Source organism: Nomascus leucogenys, chromosome 6 (assembly GCF_006542625.1).
Source record: "Nomascus leucogenys isolate Asia chromosome 6, Asia_NLE_v1, whole genome shotgun sequence".
NCBI classification, from domain to species: domain Eukaryota; kingdom Metazoa; phylum Chordata; class Mammalia; order Primates; family Hylobatidae; genus Nomascus; species Nomascus leucogenys.
In genome coordinates this window covers 4,950,677-4,977,316 of record NC_044386.1, presented here as the reverse complement: position 1 = coordinate 4,977,316, position 26,640 = coordinate 4,950,677, and the positions used below count along the sequence as shown (strand labels likewise).

The 26,640-nt window shown below is 38.3% G+C and overlaps 1 protein-coding gene across 1 annotated transcript in view; it reads right to left on the bottom strand.

Moving 5' to 3' along the window:
* ICE1 (interactor of little elongation complex ELL subunit 1) overlaps nt 1-26,640 on the bottom strand; it is a 67,114-nt gene that overhangs the window by 24,561 nt on the left and 15,913 nt on the right. The window contains exons 4-13 of the mRNA XM_030813898.1: nt 25,660-25,678; nt 24,357-24,468; nt 22,349-22,425; nt 21,263-21,300; nt 18,021-18,103; nt 17,771-17,810; nt 17,634-17,690; nt 10,915-11,001; nt 7,804-8,213; nt 323-5,107 (exon numbers count right to left, since the gene is read on the bottom strand). Of these exons, the coding sequence (XP_030669758.1) occupies nt 323-5,107; nt 7,804-8,213; nt 10,915-11,001; nt 17,634-17,690; nt 17,771-17,810; nt 18,021-18,103; nt 21,263-21,300; nt 22,349-22,425; nt 24,357-24,468; nt 25,660-25,678 (5,708 nt within the window). The remainder of the gene's footprint in view (nt 1-322; nt 5,108-7,803; nt 8,214-10,914; nt 11,002-17,633; nt 17,691-17,770; nt 17,811-18,020; nt 18,104-21,262; nt 21,301-22,348; nt 22,426-24,356; nt 24,469-25,659; nt 25,679-26,640) is intronic.

The following is a 26,640-nucleotide window of genomic DNA, read 5'->3' as shown; positions in this document are numbered from 1 at the left end:
ATTTGAAGCTTTGAAGAAAATAATTTTAGGCCTCTAAACGTGCCAGGATCAAGTGGATATATGTAATTTTAGTCCTGACAGATACTTTAAAAAAAATTTAAGTCATTTAATGAATAGAAATGACCAAATCTCCAGTGTCTTATTGTATTTTAAATTTGTAAAATGCTGGCTAGAAATATAGTCGTAATGTTTACATGGATAACTCTCATCCTTGAAGTAAAACTTTTGCTCATGGTTATCTACACATTTTGCTGACAGTAAACAGCATCCTCCTTTGAGGACATGTAATCCCTAATGCACTTAGAAAAGAGCAGCCACATACCTTTTTTGTTGTGCTAAATTCATAAACAACTTCTTTCTCTTGATCTCTCATTACGGGCTTTTTGGAGATATTTCCCACATATACATGACTACGAATGACAGGTAACAGATCAAAAGAAAACTCTGCAATTTTCTTCAGGGCATTAGCTATGGCTTTATCATGGGACTCCACCGTTTCTTTTGGGCTTAAAGGCAACTGTGAAACTGCACTGATGGCTGGACTAGAACAACTTCTTTCCTCATCTGTTGTTGCAACTTCAGCTGGAGGGAGGTTCCTTGGGAGCTTCTTGTGGATTCCTTCTGCAGTGACTCCCCTGGTTTCTGGTTCTGGGGACCCAGTGTCCAGGCGCAGTCTTTTAGCACTTCTCAGTGTAGATGTTGACAGTGTTCTTTTCCCACTTGAATCCTGCTGAGTCCCCAAATCTCTTGACTTGTCTTGGTTACAGTCACCACCAGAGCTGCTCCCAGTTTTGACAAAAGCAGTTGCTGCTGAAGTGATCGTTTTGAATCCTATCATAGCACTGGCAGGTCCTGGTAAATTCTTACAGTCAGCAGGTGGACCTCGTGTGAGTTGAATATTCCCTTTGAGGATGTTGAGGGTCCGGGCCCTAGCAGATAACTCTGGGTACATGGTGTCAAGGATTTTCACAGAATTCTCCTGAGGCCCTCCCACAGCAGCATGGCCAGATGCACAGGGTGGGAGTCGGCCAGGCACAGGAAGTGCGTGCTTCGGTGTGGCTGCACAGAACTGCAGAGGAGATGGCACTACCCTCTCACTGGCTGACACTGCAGATGGAGATGGAGGATCTAGAGGAGAGGCACGTCTGGGGTCCTCTGGCCATGGAGACATGACAGGAGGCACTGGGGTTTCACATAAGGGAGAAATCTGGCCTACAGGAGAGGTTGGTGAGGAAGGACTAGAGCTCGATATCAGTGGAGAGAGTGGCTGTGAAGTCCTTGGAGGTGTAGCTATCAGAGGAGCAAGCAGAGGTGGCAAAGGAGGCCCCACCTCTTGCCGTATTTTACTCAGTGTGTCAGGAGAGCAATCTGTAGGAGTGGATGTATCAGCATTTGCTAAAATGGTCTGAGTTTGGCTTCTTTGAGTTTTTGTATTAGCTTTTTCCCCTGAAAATGACTGAGCAACTTCACTCTGATGAGTTTCAACTCTGCTCAACGCTGAAGTTTTTACTGGTTTGTTTGACTGATCTTTGTTTGAAATCTTTGATCGATTCTTGTTTTTGCCAGATGGCTCTAGTTTTGAGTTATAATATGTGTGATCAGACGCAACAATCTGAGTCTCAAAGTTTTGATCATATATTTGAGAACTAATCCATATACTAGGCTTAACGGGTCTATTTCGCAAACGACTTTTATCAAAGTTGGTGCTCTGACCACTGCTTGAAACACCCTCTTGGGGACATGAAAGATTATTGCCACATGGAGCCTCCTGAAATGCAAGGCCAGCGTGACTGGCCTCTAGGGACTTCTCAGCAGAAGCCACTGGGATGCAACCAGCTTCCAGCTCTCCTTGATTCTGAGAAATAGGGATGTCTCCAGGAATGTCACACAGTGTGACCTGGTCCACATGTGGCAGGACAGCTACGCCACTGATGATTGTCCAGTTGTCCCCCTTTTCAATGACTAGATTCTGATCCTTATTTATAAGTACGTTTATAACTTCTGAGGTCACTGTTGCTATCTGACACTGAAATGTTGTTTCGGCCTCGCAGTTAGAACTTTGCTCTGTCGATGGCTCCATTACAGAGTCAGAGCACAAGGCTGATGGCTCCACAGGTTCTGGCAGGTCTTCTTCCCCACCATCGGGTTGCCTGCCTGCATCTGAACTGGCCTCTGGTCTGCTCTGAGTGTTTCCATTCTGAGGCCTACCACTGATGGGAGAGCTGCCCTCCAAGGCAGCTGCTTGTGGGGTTGGTTCTGAAGCATGTGATGAGGAGCCAGTCGTTTCCCAAAATGGACTTTTCTCTTTTACATTCTCAGTGGTCATGTTGTTATTTATATTTAAGAGCAATAAACTGCCAGTATCTTTACCATCGCAATCTTCCGCATTTGTATGAAGTTCTTGCCTAATCTTGGTCAGAACCTCAGACAGAGTTTCCAAAGAACACTGAGTGAGCTGACTTGTATTTTTTAATGAATAATCATCTTCCTCTGATTCAATCCACTCTTCACAGGTTCCAAGTGTTTCTTCCTCACAGGGTTGCTTTCTGTATTTTTCTCCTGCTATTTCACTTGCCTTTAATTCTTTGTTCATTTCTTTATTTAGGGTTCCTTTACTAGAACATTCAGAAACAGAGTCCCCTGAACTATAATCCCCTAATTGACAGCTCTCAAGAAACATCACAACCTCTGATGTGGAAAGTCTATCCAGCTCAGAAAAAGTACTTATGTTAAAATCTTGCAGAGCTGACGTCAAATAACCTACCTCCAAGGAAGGTCTCATCTCGACTACACCAGCATCTGTATCTCCTAAATTTTTCTGTGAGTCATCAGGAGCATCTTGCTGTTCGCTCCCCTCACTGCAGCTAAATGCCTCACTCTCTACCTCAGTGTCGTCTCCCCCCTCTCGAATGCCTGTGTAACAATGTAAGGTACCAGGCAGGCTACTTTGGGAGGTATCCTGTGTCTCTCCATCTTTTCTGCAAAATGCTGAAGAAAAAGTAGTGTCTGTGGTGCCAAAACACTCAGGCAAAGCACCACCGGGAGTCGCAGATTTCAATTTCCAAAGTCCGTTAGCATTTTGTGGTGTGCTAGTAGAATCATTTGCAACAGCCAGGGCCTCACCACCACATCTCCCTGTGTCTCCACAGCTGGTTTCTTCAACAGAAAAACCTCCTGACACGGTCACTTCTGTGGCTGGAAGCACCTTACTGCCATGTGTCCCACTGGAGTCCAGATCTGTGGCCTGAGGCTGCCTTTGCTTCTGCCCATCTCCCTGCACTGCTGCTTCTCTCACAATGTCTTCATTTTGGACGAGGATGTTTTCAGAAGAGAAAGATAATCTGCTATTTATGGAACAATCAGAATTTTCTACTGGTGAAGAAACACCTGGAGAATTAAAATCTAATTTTCTCCTAGAGGCAGAAACTTCTGGTGAAATGCTTTTCACAGCAGCCATTTCCGTGATGTTTTGTGTTGTATCATCTCTTTCCCCATCACATTTTGCTATAGTTGACATACCAGTTTTGTTGCTACTATTTTCTGTTACTAAGGTAGGCTCATCCCTATGTGGCCTCAAGTGTTCCAATTTGACACTCGGAACCTTTTCAGGTCTTGTCTGTTTTGTGATAACTGATACTTGATTAGGCAACACTGATGCAGTGGTCTTGAATTCTACAGGATTGTTATTTTCTCTAAGAAGATCAGGCTTGGGTGTTGGTCCTCTATTTTGTAGGCATGGCATTGCCTTTTGTAACTGATGGCTAGTCTTCTGTTCATGTTCTGATTTGGCTCTCAGACTTTCTTCGCCACCTTTCCTTAATAAATCACTATGGTGCCATGAAGTACTTTTAACAAAACCCAAACCACTCTTGATCAAGGCAGCCTGAGAACCTATTAATGATGTGAAATCTGGCTTATTTAGTGTGAGCTCAATTCTTGGATCTTGACTTTCACATTGCCCATCTTTTGTAGCTTTCATAAATACTGACCGAGGAAGTGAATCTATTTTGGTCAAGCCTTTTACTACTTTTGTATATTCTATCCCACTGCTCTTCTGATCATTAAAATTAGATGCTCCCAATTCAGGGCTCAAGGCACACAAGCTATTCTCCAAGTTGTTTCCTCCTATAGAACACTCCAGCGGCTCAGACTGCAGATGTAATGTGTTTAAAGTTTTAGTTTGCAATTTATGTTCTGAATGGTGCGGTTCAGTAGAGAATACTTTAGTAGTAGTATCTGAATCATTACCACAGTCTAACCCAGAAGAAGACTGGGGATTACTGCCAACAGACAATGCTACCAAGGTAGAAGAGGAAGAAAAACTGGTTTCAACGTCAAGTCCTGCTACATCCATTCCATCACCTGAGTCATCATCTTCTGATTCAGGTGATTCTCCTAAAGTGAACCCTTGAGTATCTTCTTTTTCCTTTTCCAATTCTCTAGACAGTCTGTGAAAATGGCCAGAAACTGTGATACGGTCTGGTTCAGAAGTGATTTCATTAATTCGTGTCCACTTAGTAAACTCTGCTTTGGGTGATCCTATCATTTTAGACAATAGAGTTTTTTCTTCAGATTCCATGAGTTCATTTAATGGCCTTTTGCCAAGGGGAGATGAACACAATTCAGACTTCCCAGGGGTAGCTTCCTTCTCTTGTGCAGGGCTGGCAGAAAATCTCTCAATGCATAGACCTCGAGTGAGTTTATGAATGGTCTTCTCAGTTTGCACTGACTTATCCATCTCCCCAACCTCCATTTGTGTTTTTGTCTCATGTAAAATGTCTCTTTTTCTATCACTCATGGATCGAGATGCTGTGGTCCAGTGTTTTTCACCAACTAAGGAGTGTGTGGCAGAAGATTCTCTCAGTGTTGCTGTGAAAGCCTCGAGTCCAGCAGTTGTCACTTTATTTACTTCCCAGGTATTCAGGGCTTGGATAGCTTCGTGTGATTTGGGCTTTTCCTCCCATGTACCACTTCCTTTACTTTTTCTCAATGAGCCAAAATAATTCTGTGATTCAGTTGTATCATCTTCTGAAACAGACTCAGCAGAATTTCTAAGCTGGGCTGAGTCATTATCGCTGGAATCTGTATACTCTCCAAAGAAGGTTTCCTTTAAAAATATGAATTATACTTGTCAAACACTAATTCAACAGATTAACGTGACTATCTAATTAAATGCATTATTTTTTAAAAGTACATGTTTCCTGAAGAATCTTTACAATCACATTTGAGCAGGGGCAGGCTAGGGCCTGGAATCTCTGTGGTGGGTGGGGAGTTCTCCAGCTTTGGTCCAACACTGTTCTGCTCTCTCCTTAAGGGTGCCCAGCACCCTGCAGAGACACCTCCCCCAATAACAGACATGCTTCCAAGTGCCACACCCCACTCTACGCAGGGTTATGTTTCTCTGAACTTTCGAACATTCCTACTTGCACACTGTTACTTCCCCATCATCTAGTAACAAAGGCTCTGACCCAGGTTGCTGGCCTCTGGCTTCACAGCTCTCTATTTCCTCTCTCTCTGGTGTGTCTGACTTGTGCCTGGTACAGCCTTGTGCGGCAGGGAGGGGTGCTGTCTTGTGGGTATCTCCCACCACATATCTCCTCCCCAACATGTCCTCACAGAGTGCTGCAGCCTGACTGATGTCATCAACCACACCTGTGCTACCCTTACAACCTTCTCTCCCTCCCAGCCCGTTCTCCAGCCACCTTTGCTCCAGAACCTTTCCCTGACTCCCAACTCGTCTCCTACTGAGTTAACTGCCTAGAGCATGTGGCCCACTTGGCATGCACTGACAGCATCAACCACCTTGTCTCTATTCTGTTAGAGAACAGTGGACTGGTGAAGATTGACAGCTGCTGACATCAACTTGCTCCTACGGAAAGAATTCTTTCCTCTTTTGAACTCCAGAGTACCGTCATCTCCCGGCTTTCGTCTATTCTGCCCTTGTTTTCAAACTCCTTTCCTCACACTTCTTCTGCTTGTCACTTACATAGGGATGGTTCCCCAGGGTCCTGACTGGGACTCCATCTTCTCCTCTTCCGTACTCTCACTGGATGACATCAGAGCTGCATGACTTCCGCTGCACTCAAGCGCTGGCAGGTCCTGAACGTCTGTGCACACCACAGCCTCCCTCCAGTATCTCGCCTGTGTACATGCATACCTCATACCTAACATTCTATACATTATTCTCCCAAACAGGGTCTCTTCTTATATTTGCTATTTTTCAACATCTTTGACTCCTCCATCTCCCCTAACTGCCACATTAAAAATGTCATCAAATGCTGCTCATTTGACCTCATAACAGTTTTCAAATCAGTTCCCACCTCTTTAACACCAATGCCACAACTTAGGTATCAAGAATTAAGTGAGCTGTGGCCAGGCGCAGTGGCTCACGCCTGTAATCCCAGCACTTTGGGAGGCCGAGGCAGGCAGATCACGAGGTCAGGAGATCGAGACCATCCTGGCTAACATGGTGAAACCCCGTCTCTACTGAAAATGCAAAAAAATTAGCCGGGTGTGGTGGCGGGCACCTGTAGTCCCAGCTACTCAGGAGGCTGAGGCAGGAGAATGGCGTGAACCCAGGAGGCGGAGCTTGCAGTGAGCCGAGATCACGCCACTGTGCTCCAGTCTGGGCAACAGAGTGAGACTCTGTCTCAAAAAAATATATATATATATATTTTAAGTGAGCTGCTTATTAAGCTGCTACCCTGCCTGTGGTCTTGTCTATTTTCTGACTGTCCCCCCACTCCCTACTCATTCATATTGAAATGAAACTTTCAAATAAAAATCTATCTTTCAGTCTATGTCTTTGGATTCATCAAAGATTTCCCCCTTCAGGATAAAGTGGGAACTCCTTGGGAGGATGCACATGGCCTTTCCCAGTGTCACCTGCATGAATCTACCACACACAGAGTTCACCCTTGCTTCTACATTCTTGCGAGAACCGCTCCTCCACCTGAAGCACCCCCACTCACTCCTTAAAACTCAGTGTGGGGATCGAATCTGCAGAAGAATCCTGCCTGCCCCCCAACCTGCCCTGGCCTCCATTCAGGACTAAGCTGCTTTTCTTTATCCTCCCCAGCAGCATGTTTTCCACCACTGCAGGGCTCTACGCAGCAATGAATGTTTGCTCCTTTACTGCTCCCACCTCCACACAATGAAGCCCACTGAGAGGCAATGGCATCTTTCGTCACCTCTGCACACCCAGTGTCTAGCCTGGTCCCTGGAACATAACAGGCACACATGGTGTTTTCATAAAGAAAGAAACTGATTCCAGGAGCAAAACATATTATCTGCTCCTTAAGCCAAAAATATATACATCTGCTTCATAAAGACTAACTTCCTAAGAAACTACTATAAACCATTCAGCAAACACACAAGATGATGAATTCATCAAATAAAGTTGGAGAACTCGGCTACACCAGGTTAAGGGGCACGGATGCTATATACATGGATTTTCCTATCACTACGTAACTCCATATATACAAATATGTGTTTAATTCAGTCATTCCATATCAAGAGATAAAAACAATTAAGATACAGTCTTCCTATAGAAAACTTGTAATTTGGCTGTGGATAAAGACTAACAAAAATGCAATCCTAATACAAAGTGAAAAAATTCATATTATATATGTTGATCCAAAGGGTAGTGGCATGCTTTTTAAAATCCTCATGTTACCCCCTAACAAAATTGGCTAAAATGAATAATCTGTGCAAGAATATCACTAATATCCTTTGAGCATCAAGGACATATTAGGATAGACAATGTACCCACTTGGTAATTCAAATTCAGAGAGCAAAACTCACAGGTGCAAATGAAGAAGGTAAGGAACCTGGGTGTGGTGAAGACATCGGAGGGGGCGAGGGCACTGGCGACAGAAGAGGAGGGGGAAGTTTGAAGAAGTCAATTGCAGCTTGAAGATCTTCATCAAAAAAATGATCATGATCAACAAATTCAGTGCTGCCACCATCATGATGACTTTGTACTAAAACCTCAAGATTTCCATTCTCATTAAAAACATGGTCAGAACTACAATTTGTTCCACTGGAGCTCTGTTTTTCCACATTTTGACATAAAAAGTCCTCCTTTATCTCCATGGACAGTTTTGTGAGGCATGTCTGCACATTTGAGGTCCTGAGAGGGCTGCCTTGTGTTGGAGGTAGCATACCATCTTCCCCAGGCACTCTGGAGCTGGTGATTGCTTTGGCAGGTTTTTCTGTGTGGGGGAACAAAAGTAGGTATCAGGTATTTACAGTATCAAGAAAACTTAAAAAAAAAAAAAAAAAAAAACCTTATTACAACAGTTCAAAATGTTTGAAATATTAAGTCCAAGTAAGCAGAAACATTTTTTAAAAGGCAACCAATCGCTTTCTAAACATTAACCTAGAAAATCAATACATTTCATACAAGTATGCTAGCCTTGCAGTAAGAAAAGTGAGACAGGTGAGACGGACCGGTGGGTGGATGGATGACACAGCTGGAAAGGCATCCACAGCCATGAAAATGGGCCTTGCTGGCTCACTCAGTCTCTGGATGAATCCTCCCATACAAACAGCAGAATCTGGCAGAGAAACAACTTTGTGCCTATAGGTTGATACAGAATGCTATTTTCTGTCCAAAAAGTGATTTGAAATCAACTAATATCAGGCCTACCCATGGCCAAATCTGTACAATGCTCTCTAACTGAAAGATCTGATGAGTACTATGAATACTCAGTAAGATAATGCAACAGAAAAGTTCCTATAAAAACCTAATCCTGGTCTTGATTTTGGTGAACTTCAGTGGTACTAATTATTAACAAAAACATTTGATTCCATAACCATTTATTATATTTGCCAGCTTTAAAAATAAGTTTTATAGAGGATCCAGGGCTCCTTGGATAAGCGGTTGATTATAGGGCTGGGAAGGGAAAATCCAAGTAGAGATGGAAACATCTTGTGGTACCGGAAGTAAACAACTCAAAAAAAAAATGGAGTATTTATGAAGGGCCCAGAGCCAATCTGAAGAAGCTCCCACCAAAGCTAAAAGGAGAGCAATGAATTATTATTTACGAATAAAATAAATATCTATGAGACTATACTGATGTAAACAAGTAATAAATGGTGGATAAGGAACAGTTCTTCCTTACATAAGAATTCCAATTAAAGAATGCAGATGGAATGAGACAAATAAAAACTCACTATTTGGCAAACACTAAAGCATTAATTAGAGCAGGCAAGATCCACTGCTGTAGGCTAAAATCAGCAGGTGACAATTGGAAAGAAACAGAATATTTGCACAATGTTAAAGAATCTTTCTCAAGTTGATTCATTAGGAAAAAAAGAGCAACTTTACAACATAAAAACCTGCAGATACCACCTTACCCAAGTGATCAAGGTTAGAATCCAGTGATAATACACATCCACATCACCTATCCCTAGAACAACTCCCTGAGCAAAGAGAAACATCACCACTGTGATGTTCTTGCCACAAATACACAACCTCAGTCTGACATGAGAAAACATCAGATAAGCCAAAACAATGGGCTTTCTACAAAATTATTCTACAAAATAATATTCTCCCAAAGTGTAAAAGACATGAGAGATAAAAAAACAGGAACTTTTGGACTGGAGGAGGTGAAAGCAAGATTACTACTAACGGCAACATGGGTTCCTGTACTGCATCCTGGAAGGAAAGGAGGATACCTGGGGAAAACTGTGGAATTCACAGTTTAGTTAATAGGGTTATACCAAATGTCCTGGTTTTGATCACTGGTAACTGAAAATGTTAAAAATCCTGCAATCTGCTAAGGGATCCTTGGAGATTCTCTAAACTATTTTTGTAACCATCCTCATATGAAAATAAGAAAGTTAAAACAAAAGAATATGGCTTATGGTATAATAAGATTCCAAAGATACCATCTTTTCCCTTCTACTTTGGAAAAATTAACGTAATATATTTACCCCTCAAAAGCATATTTTTAAATACAAACATTAGATCATGAAATGAAGAACAGCTCTTTTAATAACAGTTTAACAACGTAAAATCAAATGCTTAAAATAGAATGCTGATTGATATAGAAGGCCAAAAAGCATCCCCCGGTTGCCTCTGCCTAAACAGATGAATTGATAAATTATAAACTGAGGTGACTAATTTAAGAGTTGAGGGCACCATGTGGTTAATACCAATGGGTACCTAGCAGGTGAACTGCGGGAAACATCTACTTAAAGAAACGCCATCAAATATGCCTCCGTACACTCGACAAGTTCTGAGTCCACCATAAATAAGAATCAGTAACTTGTCCCTTAACATTTTTTCCAAGGAAACTGTCTTTAGAAGCCTGAGAGGAAAATAAGGTGGAGGTTTCCATAGATTTAGAACCTCAATGACCTGTGAATTTACGGCAGCGAATCATAAGAAATTAGTAAAATGACAAAAAGCTAAATAAGAAGCACTTTAATCTTACACAAGACAGCTATCTTCTCCCCTCCTACTCAGGATAGCTAAATCGACTATAACTGTGAATGTGCTAGAATGGCCCCATGATACTCTGAGAATCAAGATGGTCAACCAAAGGAACTGATAAATTACATTAAAAATAAACGAAGCTAAAGTGCTCACAGACTGATCAAATTCATGAAATGATTCAGAAGAAACTGCATCCTTCAAGTCTCCGCTCTCCACCTGCCAGGTATGCCTCTGCTACTTGACCTTCTCATTTTTTTTGAAGGTTCTCTGATGAAAGCTAAATGTATTTACTGGGATTAACATTCACACTGAAGGGAAACGAGTTTTGTATAATTAAAAGTACTAATTCTAGTTTACTTCATTCTTTCGATGTTAGAATCAGGAGCTATTAAAAACTAATGGCTGCTATGCCTATGGTTAACCTCTCTACTTTCACATATGAAATCCGTTTCTGTAAGCTTCTCTCTCACCTGGGACACATCTGCTGCCTTCACCAGGTAGTCTGTGTGTTGTGTTTACACAGAGCCAGAGTTCCTTCAGAAGCAGTTTTACCTTTCCTGTGAAACAGAGTAAAGCATTAAAGTCATCTTATTTGGCTCACCGTACACAAGGCCAAAACATACTTCTGTGAAATCAGGGTTTATTAGGGACTTAGAAAATCAGATAACTTAAACATCTTCCCCAAACTCAACCATTGTGCACAATACAGTCAGTTATTGATAAAAAGGTCTGCAATACTTGAAGGCTGAAGGTACATTTGTTTGCTTTTTTAAAAAAAAATTTGGTGGCAGAGGCAGGGGATTCAAAAGACCATGTGTACTTGCTGTTAAAGGCTTTTATTACCTCTGTATGTATGCATGGGAGAAATGAATCTTTGGCCACATATTTTCACCAGAGAGTGCTTTGAGATGGGGGAAGGAAGCACAGTTAATAACTGATAAGGGATCTGGGCTCTATGTATTTTATAAGGAGCAAAGAAGCATCCCTCAGTTATAAGAGGTTATCAGAAGAGTCATTAGACTTAACCATGCTGTAATTAATCTGGGGAGTTCAGGGATTACAGATAATCCATCAATGGACTTGAGGGGAGACGGTATGGGAATGTGTGCGTATGAACATATGGATAGGAACCGATCATCACACACACGAGCAGACAGAGAAGCACACACTTTTATGAGGAAAGTAAAACCTTTGGAATTTTTACACATTTTCAAAGAGATATAAATTCCTAAAATAGTTAAGAACCAGTAATTCAAATTGAAAGGCCAAGGGATGCTGTAACTAAGACAGCCCTAATGAAATAAATGTAACATTAAGAATATTATACTGTGGTTTTAAAGCTTTTCTACATTAATACAAATTTCAAAACCTTCTAAAGCAAAAAGGATTTATGAAAATGTAACTATGAATAGCTTGTGGTGAAAAGTGCATAAAGAGACAACCCATACGAATTAAAATTCAACTAAAAGTAGCTTAAGTATATGTAACTTTCAGGCCACCTCAAAAGTTTTATTAGAGTTTCCTTGAACTTAAGTTTTTTAATTAACCTTAAGCATTTACTGATATTAGTGAAATCTTTAATCCAGTTCAAGAGAAGCTTAAAAGACCAAACTTTAAAAATCCAAATGTCTCAGGGAATCACAGATTTTGTAAGAGATTAGCTCTACTTAAGCTGGCAGACTGCATCACTCCAAAAAATGAAGTCCACAGAAAGGGGACAGGACAACTGTGGAGGACAGTTCACAGGTAAGTGTGAAAGGCTGGACACTGCCAACTCTCCTGAGCCAAAACAACCTTCTGATTGCCACTGTGTGTGAGCCATAACCATTTTTCAGTTCCAAAATTCTGTGATCAAGTAGCTTATCTACATTGTGATATAACCTACCCAAAAGCCTGCTTCCAAATATTGTAATCCCCTTTGCTTAAATGACCTGACCAGGATCCCTGCTTATTACGTATACCCAAAGCAGCAAACAAGGAACCTTAAAAAAAAAGAAAAAAAGTTACTTTTCCATTCTTATGGAGGCTATCATCCAGAGCTATGCCTTTTCTAACTGCGCATTCATTACTGCTGATCTGACCCAAAAAAATAAATAAATAAAAACACTCTATTCCCAACAAAGCAGAAAAAAAATCTTCAGCGTTAACTTCATACTTAGTTGTGAAGATAACACCTCCTTAAAGTGAATTACACAACTTTCCCTAATCCTTTAAAATTCTTCCTTTATCAAACTCTAAGGCATGTATGAATATTTAAGGACTTACATATTTATTTATGAAATTTATTTTCTACTTCATTGCTTTGTCATTTTCTGTATCCATACCACACTTATTTAATCAGGGTAGGTTACTGAATATCTGTTAGAGCATAATCCTTATTCAGTTTTTTCCTGTTGAAAAATTGTATTATTCTGAACATATACTTTTCCCTATAAACCATCTGCTTGTCCTCTTCCATAGAAAACCTCTATGGGACTTTGAATATTTCTGTATATTTATAAATACATTTGGGTAAATTTTACATCTTTATGCTTTGAATCTTCTCATCCAGGAACATGTTTATGTACTCAGGTCTTCCTTAACGCTTTTAAGGAATGTTTCAGTTTTCCTCAGAAACACTGTATACTGCTTTCAGGTCTTTTCTTAGACATCTGCTGGTTCAGGTGCCACTTGAGAATGGGTTGTTCTTATTCCTTCCTTTTCTAACAAGTTAATAACGGTACAATGTATGTGTTCATTGTATATGCCAGCACTTTACCAAGCTCTATTACTTCTAATTCCAACTCTACCTGAGTCTTTTAAATTCTCTACATTAGTAGTATCATCTGAAATAATGACAATTTCAACTTTTCTTTATTAGTATTCACAGCTCCTACTCTTCTGCATTTATTCTGTTGCATTGGTTCAGGCCTCCAGTACAAAAAAAAAATGAAACAAATAAAAAGCATGCTAGCCTTGTTTTTGACAGTAATAACTATACTTTGAATGTTTCACCTTTCTCAAGTTAAAATTTTTTTTCTATTACCTCATCAATTTTTTGAAATTGGAACTAGGTGCTGAATTGAGATGATCACAACATTCTCTGACCCAGCTGTAGTATTCCTGAGATAAATCTTCAAGCATAATTTGTCTGTACTCTAAATTATTTGTGGATTTAATTTCTTAAAATTTTATTTAGTATTTTTGCAGCTATATTAACAACACAAGAGTCCTGAATCTTGAGAACATGTGTGCATGCTATTTGATTTTGGTACAGCATTATGCTAGCCTAAGAGAATAAAATGGAAACATTCTTTATTTTCTAAGTTCTGAAACAAAAAAATTAACAGAGACACTAGTTTTTCACTGAACGTTTACAAAGCTCACCTATAAACTATCTGGATTTATTATGGTGTTAGATCTTTAACTATTGTTAAAAATTTCTTCCTATTTTTTGTTCAGGTTTGCAGCAATTGCTCTGAGTCAAGTTGAGCATGCTTTCCTTGAAAATGGACCATTCTACTTACATTCTCACATCTGAATATGAACTTGTGAATTATGAAATTTCTCTACTGTAGTTTTATCTGTTTCTCAATCCTGGTGCTGTTTTCCTTTTTTTGTTTGTTTGTTTAATCAAAGTTTACTAAAGAGTTGTTGGTTTCACTAGCATTACAAAGAACCAGCTATCAGATTTAATTGTCCTAAATCAATTGCTTTGTTTCCTATTTCATTAACTTAAGTTTGCATTTTCATCAATTTTTTCCTTCAGTTAAACACTTCATTCTCTGTATTTATTTTCTAAAGTGGCAATGTATCACATAAGGCCTTAACATATTCCTTTGAATAGTGAAGGAACTGGCTATATCGTAAAGATTTTAATAAATATTGCCCTACTGTTTACTTTCAAAACAGTTTAGTATTTCAGTTCTTATTTTCTCTGTTACCAAAGAGAGATTTTTTGTGTGTCTTATGTGAGTTTAGTTACTAGGTAAGTTTTGCAGGTTTTGTTTTTGCAGAGGGAGGGGGATTTTTATTAAAAGCTCATACTAAATTGTAGGTATTTTTTATTGTTCACTTACTAGTCAACTTTTATACATGTTTGAAAAGTATTTTAACAAACTCCAGGTGTGTGGTTCACAAAGAGTTGTATATAAATTATCCATTTGGAACTGTGATTCCAATTCCATCCCTTGTCTGCTTCTGCTCTCTCTAAAAAACATACTGAAGTCTCTCATGACGAAAATAGATTTGGCCAGTCCCCCTAGATTTCCAAGAGTATTGCTTAACATCATTTCACACTTTTAGGTACATACTAGCAGTATCTTCTTGGCAAACTATACTTTTAATCAACATTTCAATCATGTAAATTCATTTCTAAGCTTTTATTATTTTTTACCTTATATGACTGCTTTAATGTCAGCATTGCTTGGAATATTTTTATCCATCCCTCTAATATTCAGTCTGTTTCATTTGATTTTGGGTATATTTCCTACGAAGGTGTCAGAGATGGAGACTGTACACAAAAGTCATGCTCAACACTTGGTGGCCCCTATGAATATGAATACTCCATGTGTTCTCTGCTCAGGAAAGTTTCCTTCTGTCATGTCTTGATCACCTTCTCTCCTTATGTTTCTGTTCTCCCCTCTGAGAAGTCCAAGGAGATGCATACTGAGACATCCGGCTCTATCCTCCAAATCTTATCTTCTCTAGTATCTTTAATTGGTTTGTCCCTTTGTATGATGTTCTCAACCGCCTAGGATTCAGTCTCTAGGGTCAACTTAACTGATCTTTTATTTGTTCATCCAGTATTTCCACCTTTCTACTGGGTTTATTTTATTTATGCAATTGGATTTTTAATTTTCAAGATCCCCGGCTGGTTCAATTTCATAGCAGCAGCCTATGGCCGTGTTCTTAGACTTTCTCTAAAGGAAATGCAATCAGTTTCCAGTATTTCCTTCTCATTCATAATTAAAGACTGTTTCTCTCAGTCTTCTTGCATCTGTTGCTTTTCTCTTTTTTCTCACTGCTTTTTCTCTATGTTTTAGATGAGGGTTTAAGCAGAACATCTTTGGTAGACAAAGTATATTTCTTCAGCCTACATTTTTAGTGCTATTCCTTTAGCAGTAAATGTAGATTCTCATTTCATAAATCTGTGGGACCCTGCCTTGCAGAGGAAGCAGTGCAAAGTGGATGCAGTTGTTAGGGTTTACATGGAGTATATAAACATCTTGTTTTCTGGGAACAGGAGGGGCCAGTCCTTAAAGTGGCCATAATTACCCAATTTTCTGATATCCACGCCCACTCTGAGGAGCTGTAATGTCGTAACTAAAACTTTAAAAAACTAAACTGGGGCCACAGTTTATGAGCAAAGGCCAGAAACAGTTTTTGAAACCAGAAGGTTGGCATTCCTTTCACCCTTTAATCAATTACCTGGCAAAATGCTAATGTCCTGCTCCTTCTCCCACTCCCTGCCATCTCTGATTTGGGGAAACTCGCAGCTTCTGCAACGAAAACTTACTTTGTGAGAGCTGCTATTTTCTCTGCAATTGCGGGTTGCATCACCAATTGATACTATCTGCTGTGCATCTTTCTCATTTCTTCTACTGATGGTAATCTTTGTAACTATCCAAGAGTTGCTGCTGTTTTTTTTTTTTTCTGGTTGAAAATTTTTGTTGGAATTTGAAAGAAAAGAAAGGCAAAGTGGCACTCAGACGGCCTTTTTTTGTAAAGTGAAGTCAACCTAATACTCTGGTGCTTACTTTGCAAATCTTTTCCATAAGTCAAGTATTAGTGTTAACAATACACTTAAGAAGTAAGGATAAACCCATCAAGGTCCACAGCTAAATAACCAGCAGATTCCCAAAAACTTTATGTATTTGGGAAAAGTAAAATATACAACAGACATATCCCTGCCCTGATGAAGAGGGTAGATAGAAACAAAACATAAGACAATTTTACTTGAGACAGTAATAAGTTATTTGAAAAAAATACAACAGAATGAGCGATAGAGAGCAACTACAGAAAGAGGACAGAAGGGTTCTGCTTTGAATAGTAAGGCTTGGGAATAGCTGAATTGTAAAACAAATCTGTCAGCCCAAAAACGAAGATAATTCCATTCAACCGCTGACTACTGAATGGGAAAGCAAATGTTGTCACGTCTTCTATTTCTCTCAGCAATAACTATTACCTAAAGTCTCACTTTCCATACACAAGAGATGAAGAATCTAGTCAAAAGCACATGGAACCGTATCTAGTGACAGTGGCAGGTGAGCAATCAATGCCTAGGCAGCTGCAAGGTGGGAACTGTTAAAGCCTTACACCAAGGAGAACATGAACTTGTACTCTGAATTTTTTAAAAACTTAAAGAAAAAAAAGGAAAGGTGACTTCTAAAAGAGACACCATATACCTGCACACAATTTAAATGTTTTTAATCATTTCCACTTGGAGAAAAAATAACACATTAGTGAGATGAAATACCATTATTTACTAATTAAACATGTTAAATGCATCCCCACAAAAAACCTGTGAGATAGAGCAGAAATTCAAATTCATATTTCCATTTTTAAAAGGAAAATGAAAATACAAAAAAAAGGAAAGTAAATGGCAGAGTGACACAACAAATGGAAGGATTAAAGTGAAAATTCTCATTTCCCACCTTCTAGAGTTATGCTTCTCACCTATGAGACGTGGCGCTCAGTAATGCAGTGTGTGTCCACATTTGCATTACATTCCCTTGTTCCATGACCACTTTTCTTTGCAACTGTGGGCCTTCCCTAAACTTTTCTGTCTATACTATAGGGCTTTACTACATAATATACTATAAGGCTTTAACTCTACAGTTTTCCTGCCTGACTTTAACATTTTCGTATATACTTGGTATCTAGGAAATTTAATAAATTAATTTGATAAATTATAATCCAGAGGAAAAAATCTCTATTCATTAACTGAAAAAAGCAGACATTATATCTCCAACTAGTTTCCCTATCCCAAACAATATTGATTTTTGACTCTTTTATTCACTGTATTATTTTATAAGACAATAAGCTGATTATATTTGGATCTAATGAAGACACAATAATATATGACTTCTACTAAAACGAAACATCAACTAAGCCCTGGCACTTTCACTGTGTTTTGTGAGCAAAACACAGCCTCACAACCCACTAAGAGCAATACACAACATTAAAACAAAAGTTGCAATATACTCACTTTTATCTATGCTTCCATATGAATCACTTGAAATTTGTGTTCCAATATGTCTCAACTCTAAAAGCATGGGGAAAAAACGGTTAATAAAATACTACATATCAAAAAGAAATTTATGTAAGCATTAACGGAATACTCACCCTTTTCATTTTTCTGTTTAGAAAATTCGTCAAGCCTTTCCTGTGAAAACAAAACATTAATAGTGTTTATGCTGAATAAGAAGTGCAGCCATTCTAGACCAAATGTAAAACAGGTGCAACTTAACAGGCAGCTGGGACTGTTTTCGCCAGGGGGCCTCATGCTTGACTCCTACGTGAGTTAAAACAGAGACACTTCAGAGGCCCTGGAGTCATGTATTTAAGGTGTGTGTATGCTGCTTTCATCTCGTACCTGTGTCTTCTTAAATTCCTTTTCAAGTATTTTCTTTTCATTTCTCAGTTGCTTGAAGTCCTGAGTTTGCTTGACAGCAGCCTCTTTAAGTCCAATGAAGCAATAGGGAGAGAAAAATAATTTACTAACTTTACTACTGTGGTTAATGAAATACTCAAAATCTTATCTATTACAAGTTTTTCTAATTTCTTAAAACTTTGAAATAAATTTTGTAAAAAGCCATTGCTCCTTCAATATTTTATCGTCAGGGCTGAATGCAATATACTTTTTTCTTTAACTGTCATTTAAACCACAGAACTAGCACAGGCCTTAAGAATTCTTTCCAAACCAGGCACAGCAATCCCAACCCCTAGTTAAGGAAGAATTCAAGGCATAAAAGGGAGTTGCCGTCCCATTTCAATCACTGGCAACCTTAAAGTCTTAGAAATTTTAGAAATGTGATTTTATCTCAGAACACAGCGTCTTTATTAGGGAGGGGAGAGGCGATCTTCTCAATGCTTATTATAGATATGGTTATTCTTCCCTGGAATTCTCTTCAACAAGTTAGCTAAACATAATCCCTAGGACCTTTATTAGAGATCTATTTTTAGGTAATAGATCTCTTTATTAGAGATCTATTTTAGGTAATCCTTCATTCTCATTTTTGGTTCGGAAGCCTCAAATGGTCCAGACATACTATTAAGAATTTGACCAGTATTGACTTTACATAAATATGCTCATATACAATTACTAACTAAACCCCACGAAACACCTCAGTAACCATCCTCTCCTGACTCCTCTAACAAGTTTGGATATTTTTTTTACTCAGTAATCTTTATTAAGTCACACTGATAAATTTTTTTTACTAGAAAAAAAATTTTTTATACATGAAAAATAAAGGCGACATTTTGCTTCACAGAAAGTCTGTTCTAAAACCTGCATATATAGTCTCACTGGCACTTCAGATTTCTTTAAAAATGTTTCCTTGCAGTGGCTCACGACTGTGATCCCAGCACTTTGGGAGGATGAGCAGGTCTCTTGAGCCCAGGAGTTCAAGACCAGCCTGGGCAACATAGTGGAACTCTGTCTCTACAAAAAATTGGTTGAAATTAGTTGGGTGTTGTGGTGCACATCTGTAGTTCCCAGCTACTCAGGAGGTGGAATAATCACCTGAGTCTGGGAGGTTGAGGCTGCAGTAAGCCATGACTGTGCCACTGTACTCCAGCCTAGGTGACAGAGTGAGACTCTGTCTCAAAAAAATAATAATAATTTCCTTGACTGGGCACAGTGGCTCACACCTGTAATATCAGCACTTTGGGAGGCTGAGGCAGGAGAATCACTCAAGCCAAGGAGTTCAAGACCAGCCTGGGCAACCCTATCTTTACAAAAAATTTAAAAGGCAGGTGTGGTAGCACACACCTATAGTCCCATCTACTCTGGAGGCTGAGGCTGGAGGATCAATTGAAGGCAGAGTTACAGTGAGCTATGATTTTGCCACTGCACTCCAGCCTAGGCAACAGAGTGAGACCTGTCTCTAAAAAAATAAAAGAAGTGGGACAGGTGCGGTGGCTCACGCCTGTAATCCCAGCACTTTGGGAGGCCAAGGCAGGCGGATCACCTGAGGTTAGGAGTTCAAGACCAGCATGACCAACATGGTGAAACCCCATCTCTACTAAAAATATAAAAAAGTTAGCCAGGTGTGGTGGCACATGCCACATAGGCCCAGCTACTCGAGAGGCTGAGGCAGAACCCAGGAGACAGAGGTTGTAGAGAGCTGAGATCACGCCACTGCACTCCAGTCTAGGCGACAGAGCAAGACTTCCTCTCAAAAAAAAAAAAAAAATTATTTTTGAAATAAAAATGTGGCTAGGAGCAGTGGCTCACACCTGTAAAACCAGCACTTTGGGAAGCTGAGGCGGGCAGATCACTTGAGGTCAGGAGTTTGAGACCAGTCTGGCCAACATGGTGAAAGCCCGTCTGTACCAAAAAATACAAAAATTAGCTAGGTTTGGTGGTGCGTGCCTGTAGTCCCAGATGCTCAGGAGGCTGAGGTGGGAGAAACTCTTAAACCCAGAAGGCAGGGGTTGCAATGAGCTGAGATCGCACCACCTGTCCAGCCTGGGTGACAGAGAGAGACCCTGTCTCAAAAAATAAAATACGATAAATAAAAAATTTAAAAAGTTTAAAAATTAAAAAAAATTTGTTTAAATACAATAGACACTTATCTCCATATTCTTACGAGAGAGACGCCAATACTTAGAACACAAAATATCATTCTTACTGCCATATTGTCAGTATTCATGCAATAATCAAATCAGAGGAAAAATTGTTACTGAGATATATTTAGAGTTTAAGTCCAAAAAATTTGGTTCAATCAAGATAAATTAGTGACTAAAATACTTGCAGCAACTATTATTCTATGTGCCCAGATGTAACTAAATTCAAACTCTCACTTCACACTCTAAATGAAAATAAACCATCTCTGAAGCAGAGCACTAGCAAGACAATGCGTGAGAAACCCACAGCAGGTAAGATGCCCGCTGCAGTCCAGGCTAGAATGACAGGAAGATCGTGTGCAGGATGGATCTGGCAGAGCCCCTTTGTCTCTACTTGGTCTGTGTCTCAACCACACAATGAAGGGAGGAAAAAGCAAATAAAAAGATCTTGAGTTCAATTCCTACCAATTCCTGAAAGGTCATTAGCTGAAATGTGAGGACTTAGATTCTCGCATGGTCCCTTTGCACTCGTACCTACTCACTGTAGGCTAGAACCCCTAACGAGAGGGTGGGGCATGGGGAAGGATCAGATACAAACTGGACAATCCCTAATGTACAAAATTTCATGGAAATCTCTGTATGTGTGGTATACCTATCTAAATACATGTTTCTTGGTACTAAAAGTAGCCACCCTTTCTACCAGCTACTTATTTCATTAAGAAAAAAAGAAAAAGCCCTATGAGATTCAACTTTCCAAATTAAATTATTTCATTAATTACTGCTTTTTATAGCAAAAGTATGGGCTGCCATTACTTTGAGTGCAGTAACATTTCGGAGATTTGCCACATTGCATCTCTATGTTACCATTTGGTAACTGAGAGGAGTGTAGTATTCACACTTTCTAATAGACCCCTTGATGCAGTCATCCACGGATGTACCATTAAAAACCATAACAATTCAACTATTTGATCAAGAAGTACCTCCTCATACAGTTACCAATGATTTTTGTACTGACCGAAAACTTCAGGTAACAATAGTGCCACTTACCTTGCAGCTTCTTCACCTTAGCTTCTAGTTTCTTCTTCCTAATAACGAAATTGTATAAGTTAAATGGCAAGAAAGAGTAGAATAGGAAAAAATATGCTCTTATAATTTGTGGCACATACTTTTTAAATTACAAATATTTGTATAACAAATGTTCAGTCTGAACTAGTATCCTAAGAGAGAATAATATACTATTTAGTATGAAATATATTTACAGTGGATTAAAAAATTCTGTTCTTTCCACTTGAAACACATGCCATGGGCCTGTCAAATTTCTGCCATGAGTACATCTGGGACCCTTCCTGAACTGCAGTGGCATCATTCATGAGACCAGCTGAAGTTTCTAGATGGTCTCTAAGACTCAGTCCAGAGTCTAATGAGTTAATGTTACTCTTCAGGAGCATGCATAGTGTTAACAGTGGTCACAGCACCACCGTACAGGAAGCAGTGGCTGAAGAGCTGCACTTGCTTTAAGATGGATTTCTGAGAGTCTGAAAAGGTGGGTAACTCTCTGAGTCACTGCTTCATTACACCTACATTCAACTGTTTTATGTATAGCTCACATTTGTTGTGAATAACATGACTCTAGTATGAACCTCAACGATCAATGGGATGCTTTTGAACAGCCCTTTTTATGAATACTAACAAAGACACCCATTCCACATGCTATTGGTTAAAGCACTGGCACAAAGCAAGGGGTCAGTCATCATGTTCTGACACACAGACAAATGTGAATGTGTACATAATGCATTATATACGTAGACAAACACCTTTAGACACACACAGACACATGTGCATGCATATATAATGCATATACATACAGAGACAAACACCTTTATGGAGTTCTTTGTGCAGCCCTTTAACATATGACAATTTATTTAATGTTCCTTATGACCCTTCAAAGTAGATATAACTTCCAGTTTACAGATGTGGAAACCAAGGTTGAGAGACTAACTAGTTCAAGACCATGCAGCTAATTATGGCCAAGAAATCCAAAGACTGTAAAAAAAAAAAAACACTATTGACTTAAGAATTATGTATTTTCAAAAGTGAAAACCCTATTTCTATAGTAATTTAGTAACTACTTACTGAGCATCACTCTTCAAGCATTCTTCCTTTACACGAGCATATTCCTGATGAGTATCCTGATACAACTTCAAAGAACTCTTTGAAAAAAAAAAAAAGATATTGTCAAAATGAAAGTCACTGACCATTGGTCATAACTTGCTTTGACTTTGATAAGCTATTAACCAAATAAACAGATATTAGGCAGAAAAAATATTCACTGAATATTTTAATAGAGGTAACCAGGTTCTTAATAGATGAAATATGACTAACAATATAATCAACTATTAAACTTAAAAACAATATACTAATTTTATTGTAATTCTAAACCTTCATAATTGGTTTAAATATCAAACAGCTAATATTTTTGCCTCAACTAATTAAAATTCAATATATCCTGAAGAAATATTAGAGCATAACAAATATGAGCTAATGGTATTGCTACGGAAAAATATAAAACAAATCATTATACTTAACGATAACTGGGGAAAATGTGTGAACACTGATATATACACCCTAACAGCTACTATAAAATGGGAAAGACACTGTTATTGAGAGTTCTGGCAGGGTATGATAAATATACATTTCTTTAATCTCAACAGCTCTGAGAGATTTCTTTAATCTCAACAGCTTCATTATTCCTTTTTTACAAATGAGGAATCTCAGGGTTGGACAGGCTGACTTACTCTTCCAAAGACAGTAACTGAACAACTAATGAGGGTTATCATTAAGGTCTGACTCCAATGTTCACGCTTCTTCTCAAATATGGCTGAAAAGATTATATAACCAAATAGAGATCATTGAACACTGTGATTGTTTCTGTTTAACTTTGACAGCATAGTTACACACATAGTAAGAATTTCTATATAAAGAGGAAAATAAGTATGTACTATTAAAGCACATAAGACCTCAGACAGCTACATGTCACCACTAAATTAGCACAATTTGAGGAAGACTGAGAGGCACAAACACTACGGTGAGAAGCGCCTAGAGAGAAGAGGTTAAGCAGTGAGGATCATTCCAGGTGGCTGCTACTTGGCTCACGTAAACCACTTAAATCTATCAACTTTAATGTTTTTATCTGTAAAAACTATGAATTCTAAGATTCATGTAGGGAGTAAACAACAATTTACATAGAAAAGCAAGTTTACAGCATTTTTAACAAACTGTTTTACTGCAACTTGACTTTGAAAAGAAGAGCTTCCATGAAAAGACATATGTATCAGATTTTCATAACTGAAGTGGGCATCTTCTCCCGATGCTCCATCTCAACTTAGTAAGTATCACCCAAAAAGATCAAACACGCCCTAAAAGAAATAACCCCTAACCTGAACGCTTACTTATAAAAGCATTATTGAAAGACTCATTTTTGTGTACCTCTCACAGACATTGAGAAACCACAAGAGACTACACGATTGCTAAAAAAGGAAATAAAAAGAGATTTTTTAAAAAGGGACCAAACAAAGCTGTTAGGGTTACAGAGGTAAAGTATACAGACATTGCTTAAAATATTGACTAGTTTATGAATTATGAGAGTAGGTTCTTTAAAGGACATCTTAACGCACACCAGAGCAGAAGCCTTACACCACGCTTCAATCACCACTGGTCTCTCCAGAGCTAGGCCACAGCCACTGAAGAAATAAAATTCTCTCCCGCTCCCTTTCTTATGTACAACGATTCCTCTACATTTAAAGTTTGAATTTTTGCATGTTATTTTACATTTAAGCAAAAAACAAAGGTATAAAAATCAATGCAGAACACATAAAACCACATGAATTCATAGCGAGAAGTGTTTTCTGCTGACCCTCTCAAAAAGTATAAGCAACTAACACTATTGCAGAGCTAATAATCACTGCAGAGACTAAGCGACTAAGCAGTTAGTTCAATGTTCTCTAAAGCTAATAATACACTGAGAGTCTTGACTAGCCTTTATTTCCTTTAACACATCAAAAGCCCCCTTGTCCCAGTTATACTGAATAAGCTGATCCTAATTTATTGACCATAAATCTTTACAGAAAATTATTGTTCATACCTTTTTCTCTTCTAGCTCTGCTTTTAAAGATCCCAGTTCTTCCTGACATTTCTGTAGAGGAGAAATTTTTTGAAGCATCTCTTCCACTTGGTGATGCAGATTACTATTCTCTCTAAAGACAACGAATTAACATTATTACAGAAAAGTATCTATCATGAATTATTAAACATATGTGCTTATAATTTCAGATTTTATTTCTAACTTGGAACAAAAAAAGGGATGAAAAAATCTTTTTAAATGCATTTCTCTCTACACCAACATGATCTTCACATTGCCTTTATTTCTTAGGCATAGTATTTTTTTTTTTCTTTTCTTTTTTTTGTTAGTCAGGGTCTCACTCTGTCTCCTGGGCTGGAATATAATGGCTGGAGTATAGTGGCACCACCACGGCTCACTGCAGCCTCAACCTCCCAGGCTCAAGTGATCTTCCTGCCTCAGCCTCTCAAGTAGCTAGGACTACAGGTATGTGCCGCTACACCTGGCTAATTTAAAAAAAATTTTTAATAGTAAAAAAATGTTACCATTAAGTAGTACTATTTACTATTTGAGTGCCACCACACCTGGCTAATAAATTTAACAGTATAAAAATTTTACTATTAAATAGTACTATTTACTATTAAATAGTACTATTACTATTATTATAATTTGGCCTCCTAAAGTGGTGGGATTATGGGCATGAGCCATTGCGGCCAGCCTAGTAATCTATTTCTGATAAAAGTCTACCAAAAAGCCCTGTGAGAAACAAGTAGATTCTTAATTTGCCGAAGAATACTTCACAGTAAAATCACTCAAACAGCCTGGCTGAGAATCTGGCTGTTCCAATCTTGAGTCCTGAGCTCATACCCATTTATTCAATGTAAGTGACAGGCAATTTTATGGCTTAGTTTATAACCACGTTTTGCCTTCTTCTGGGTGATGAATCCAATCAGAGAATGAAACATTGCCAAAATTTTATGTAGGCCTATTTTCAACTGTTTAAAGTAACAGAAGATAAACAACCACATTAAAGTGTGAACCATGTAAACAGTTAATTTGACAACAATAAGCTTCACTTCAATGGCAATGCAGTCAGTAAAATTACTGAAAAGTGAAACACCCAGTTGTAATTTAAGACTTTAGTAACAAATTCATTTGAAAAATTTAATAGTAGGAAAACTTGAGTCTTATTTTGAGCATCAAAGCAGCATTCTATATTATGAGTCAATCCTATGTACATTTTGCTCAAAGCTGCTTAAAAATCTGCTCCAATAAATGTCTATCTCAGATAGGTGGTATCATAAACTATGAAAACAGGTTGGCTCACCTTCTGGCAAACTGCAGCTGTAAAACTTATTAAAGAAAACTCTGAGAATTTTATCTTCTGATACTTCTCTGGAGATAAAACTCACTTTACAATTATCTTTGATAATTTGTGTTCAACATATATACAGGCAAGATCATAAATACTAGAAAACTATATCCAAAATGCAATCTAAAACACTCTTTTTACTGAGTTATTTCCATTTACCATAATAACATGTATCAAAAGTCAAAATATCTGTTTCTCTAAATAGAGTTCTGTGAATAAATGTATGATTAGAATTAAAAGAAGAAAAACAAAGCAATATGCAACTAATAGAAAATACCTTGATTTCTCTATATAGCGGAATCCCCAAACAACCTGTCCTTCATTTTTCAAATAGTGCAGAGAATAATTCCAGCAAACAAAAGTTATGTACTTACAAAAACCATATATAACCATGCTTTGTAGAAAACAGATCATAAAATCTACAAAACTCTCATTTTTTACAATTTATATAATTTGACAACCTTATTTTACCATCTCATACTGCTAGTAAAATATTCTAAGACAGCAAAAAACAATTCCTTTATGTTTCATCTCCTAGGAATTCCTGTATTTTTATCACAATATAGCACATGTACGTTCATAAAAACGTGTGCATCCTGCGTTAGAATGTAAGTTTCTGAAGGTTTCTGAAGACCAAGAACTATATTTTATTCATCCTAAATTACAGTAATCTTTGCAAAATAGGAAAGTTCAAAAAATACCTGATGAAATAAAATACATTTCTTGCCATTTAGAAAGAGGTGATAATAAAGTGGTCAGAATTACACAAAAAAGAGCTGAAATAATGAATTATCATAGTGCAGTTATTGAAGAAATAACTTTCCCATCTTGAAAAAGATGGGAAAATGCACTGCTACTTTAGTAGCAAAAGGGATCAAATTATATTTTTAAAAGCCATGTTAAATCTGTGACATCAGCACTTCAAGTTGCAGAGCA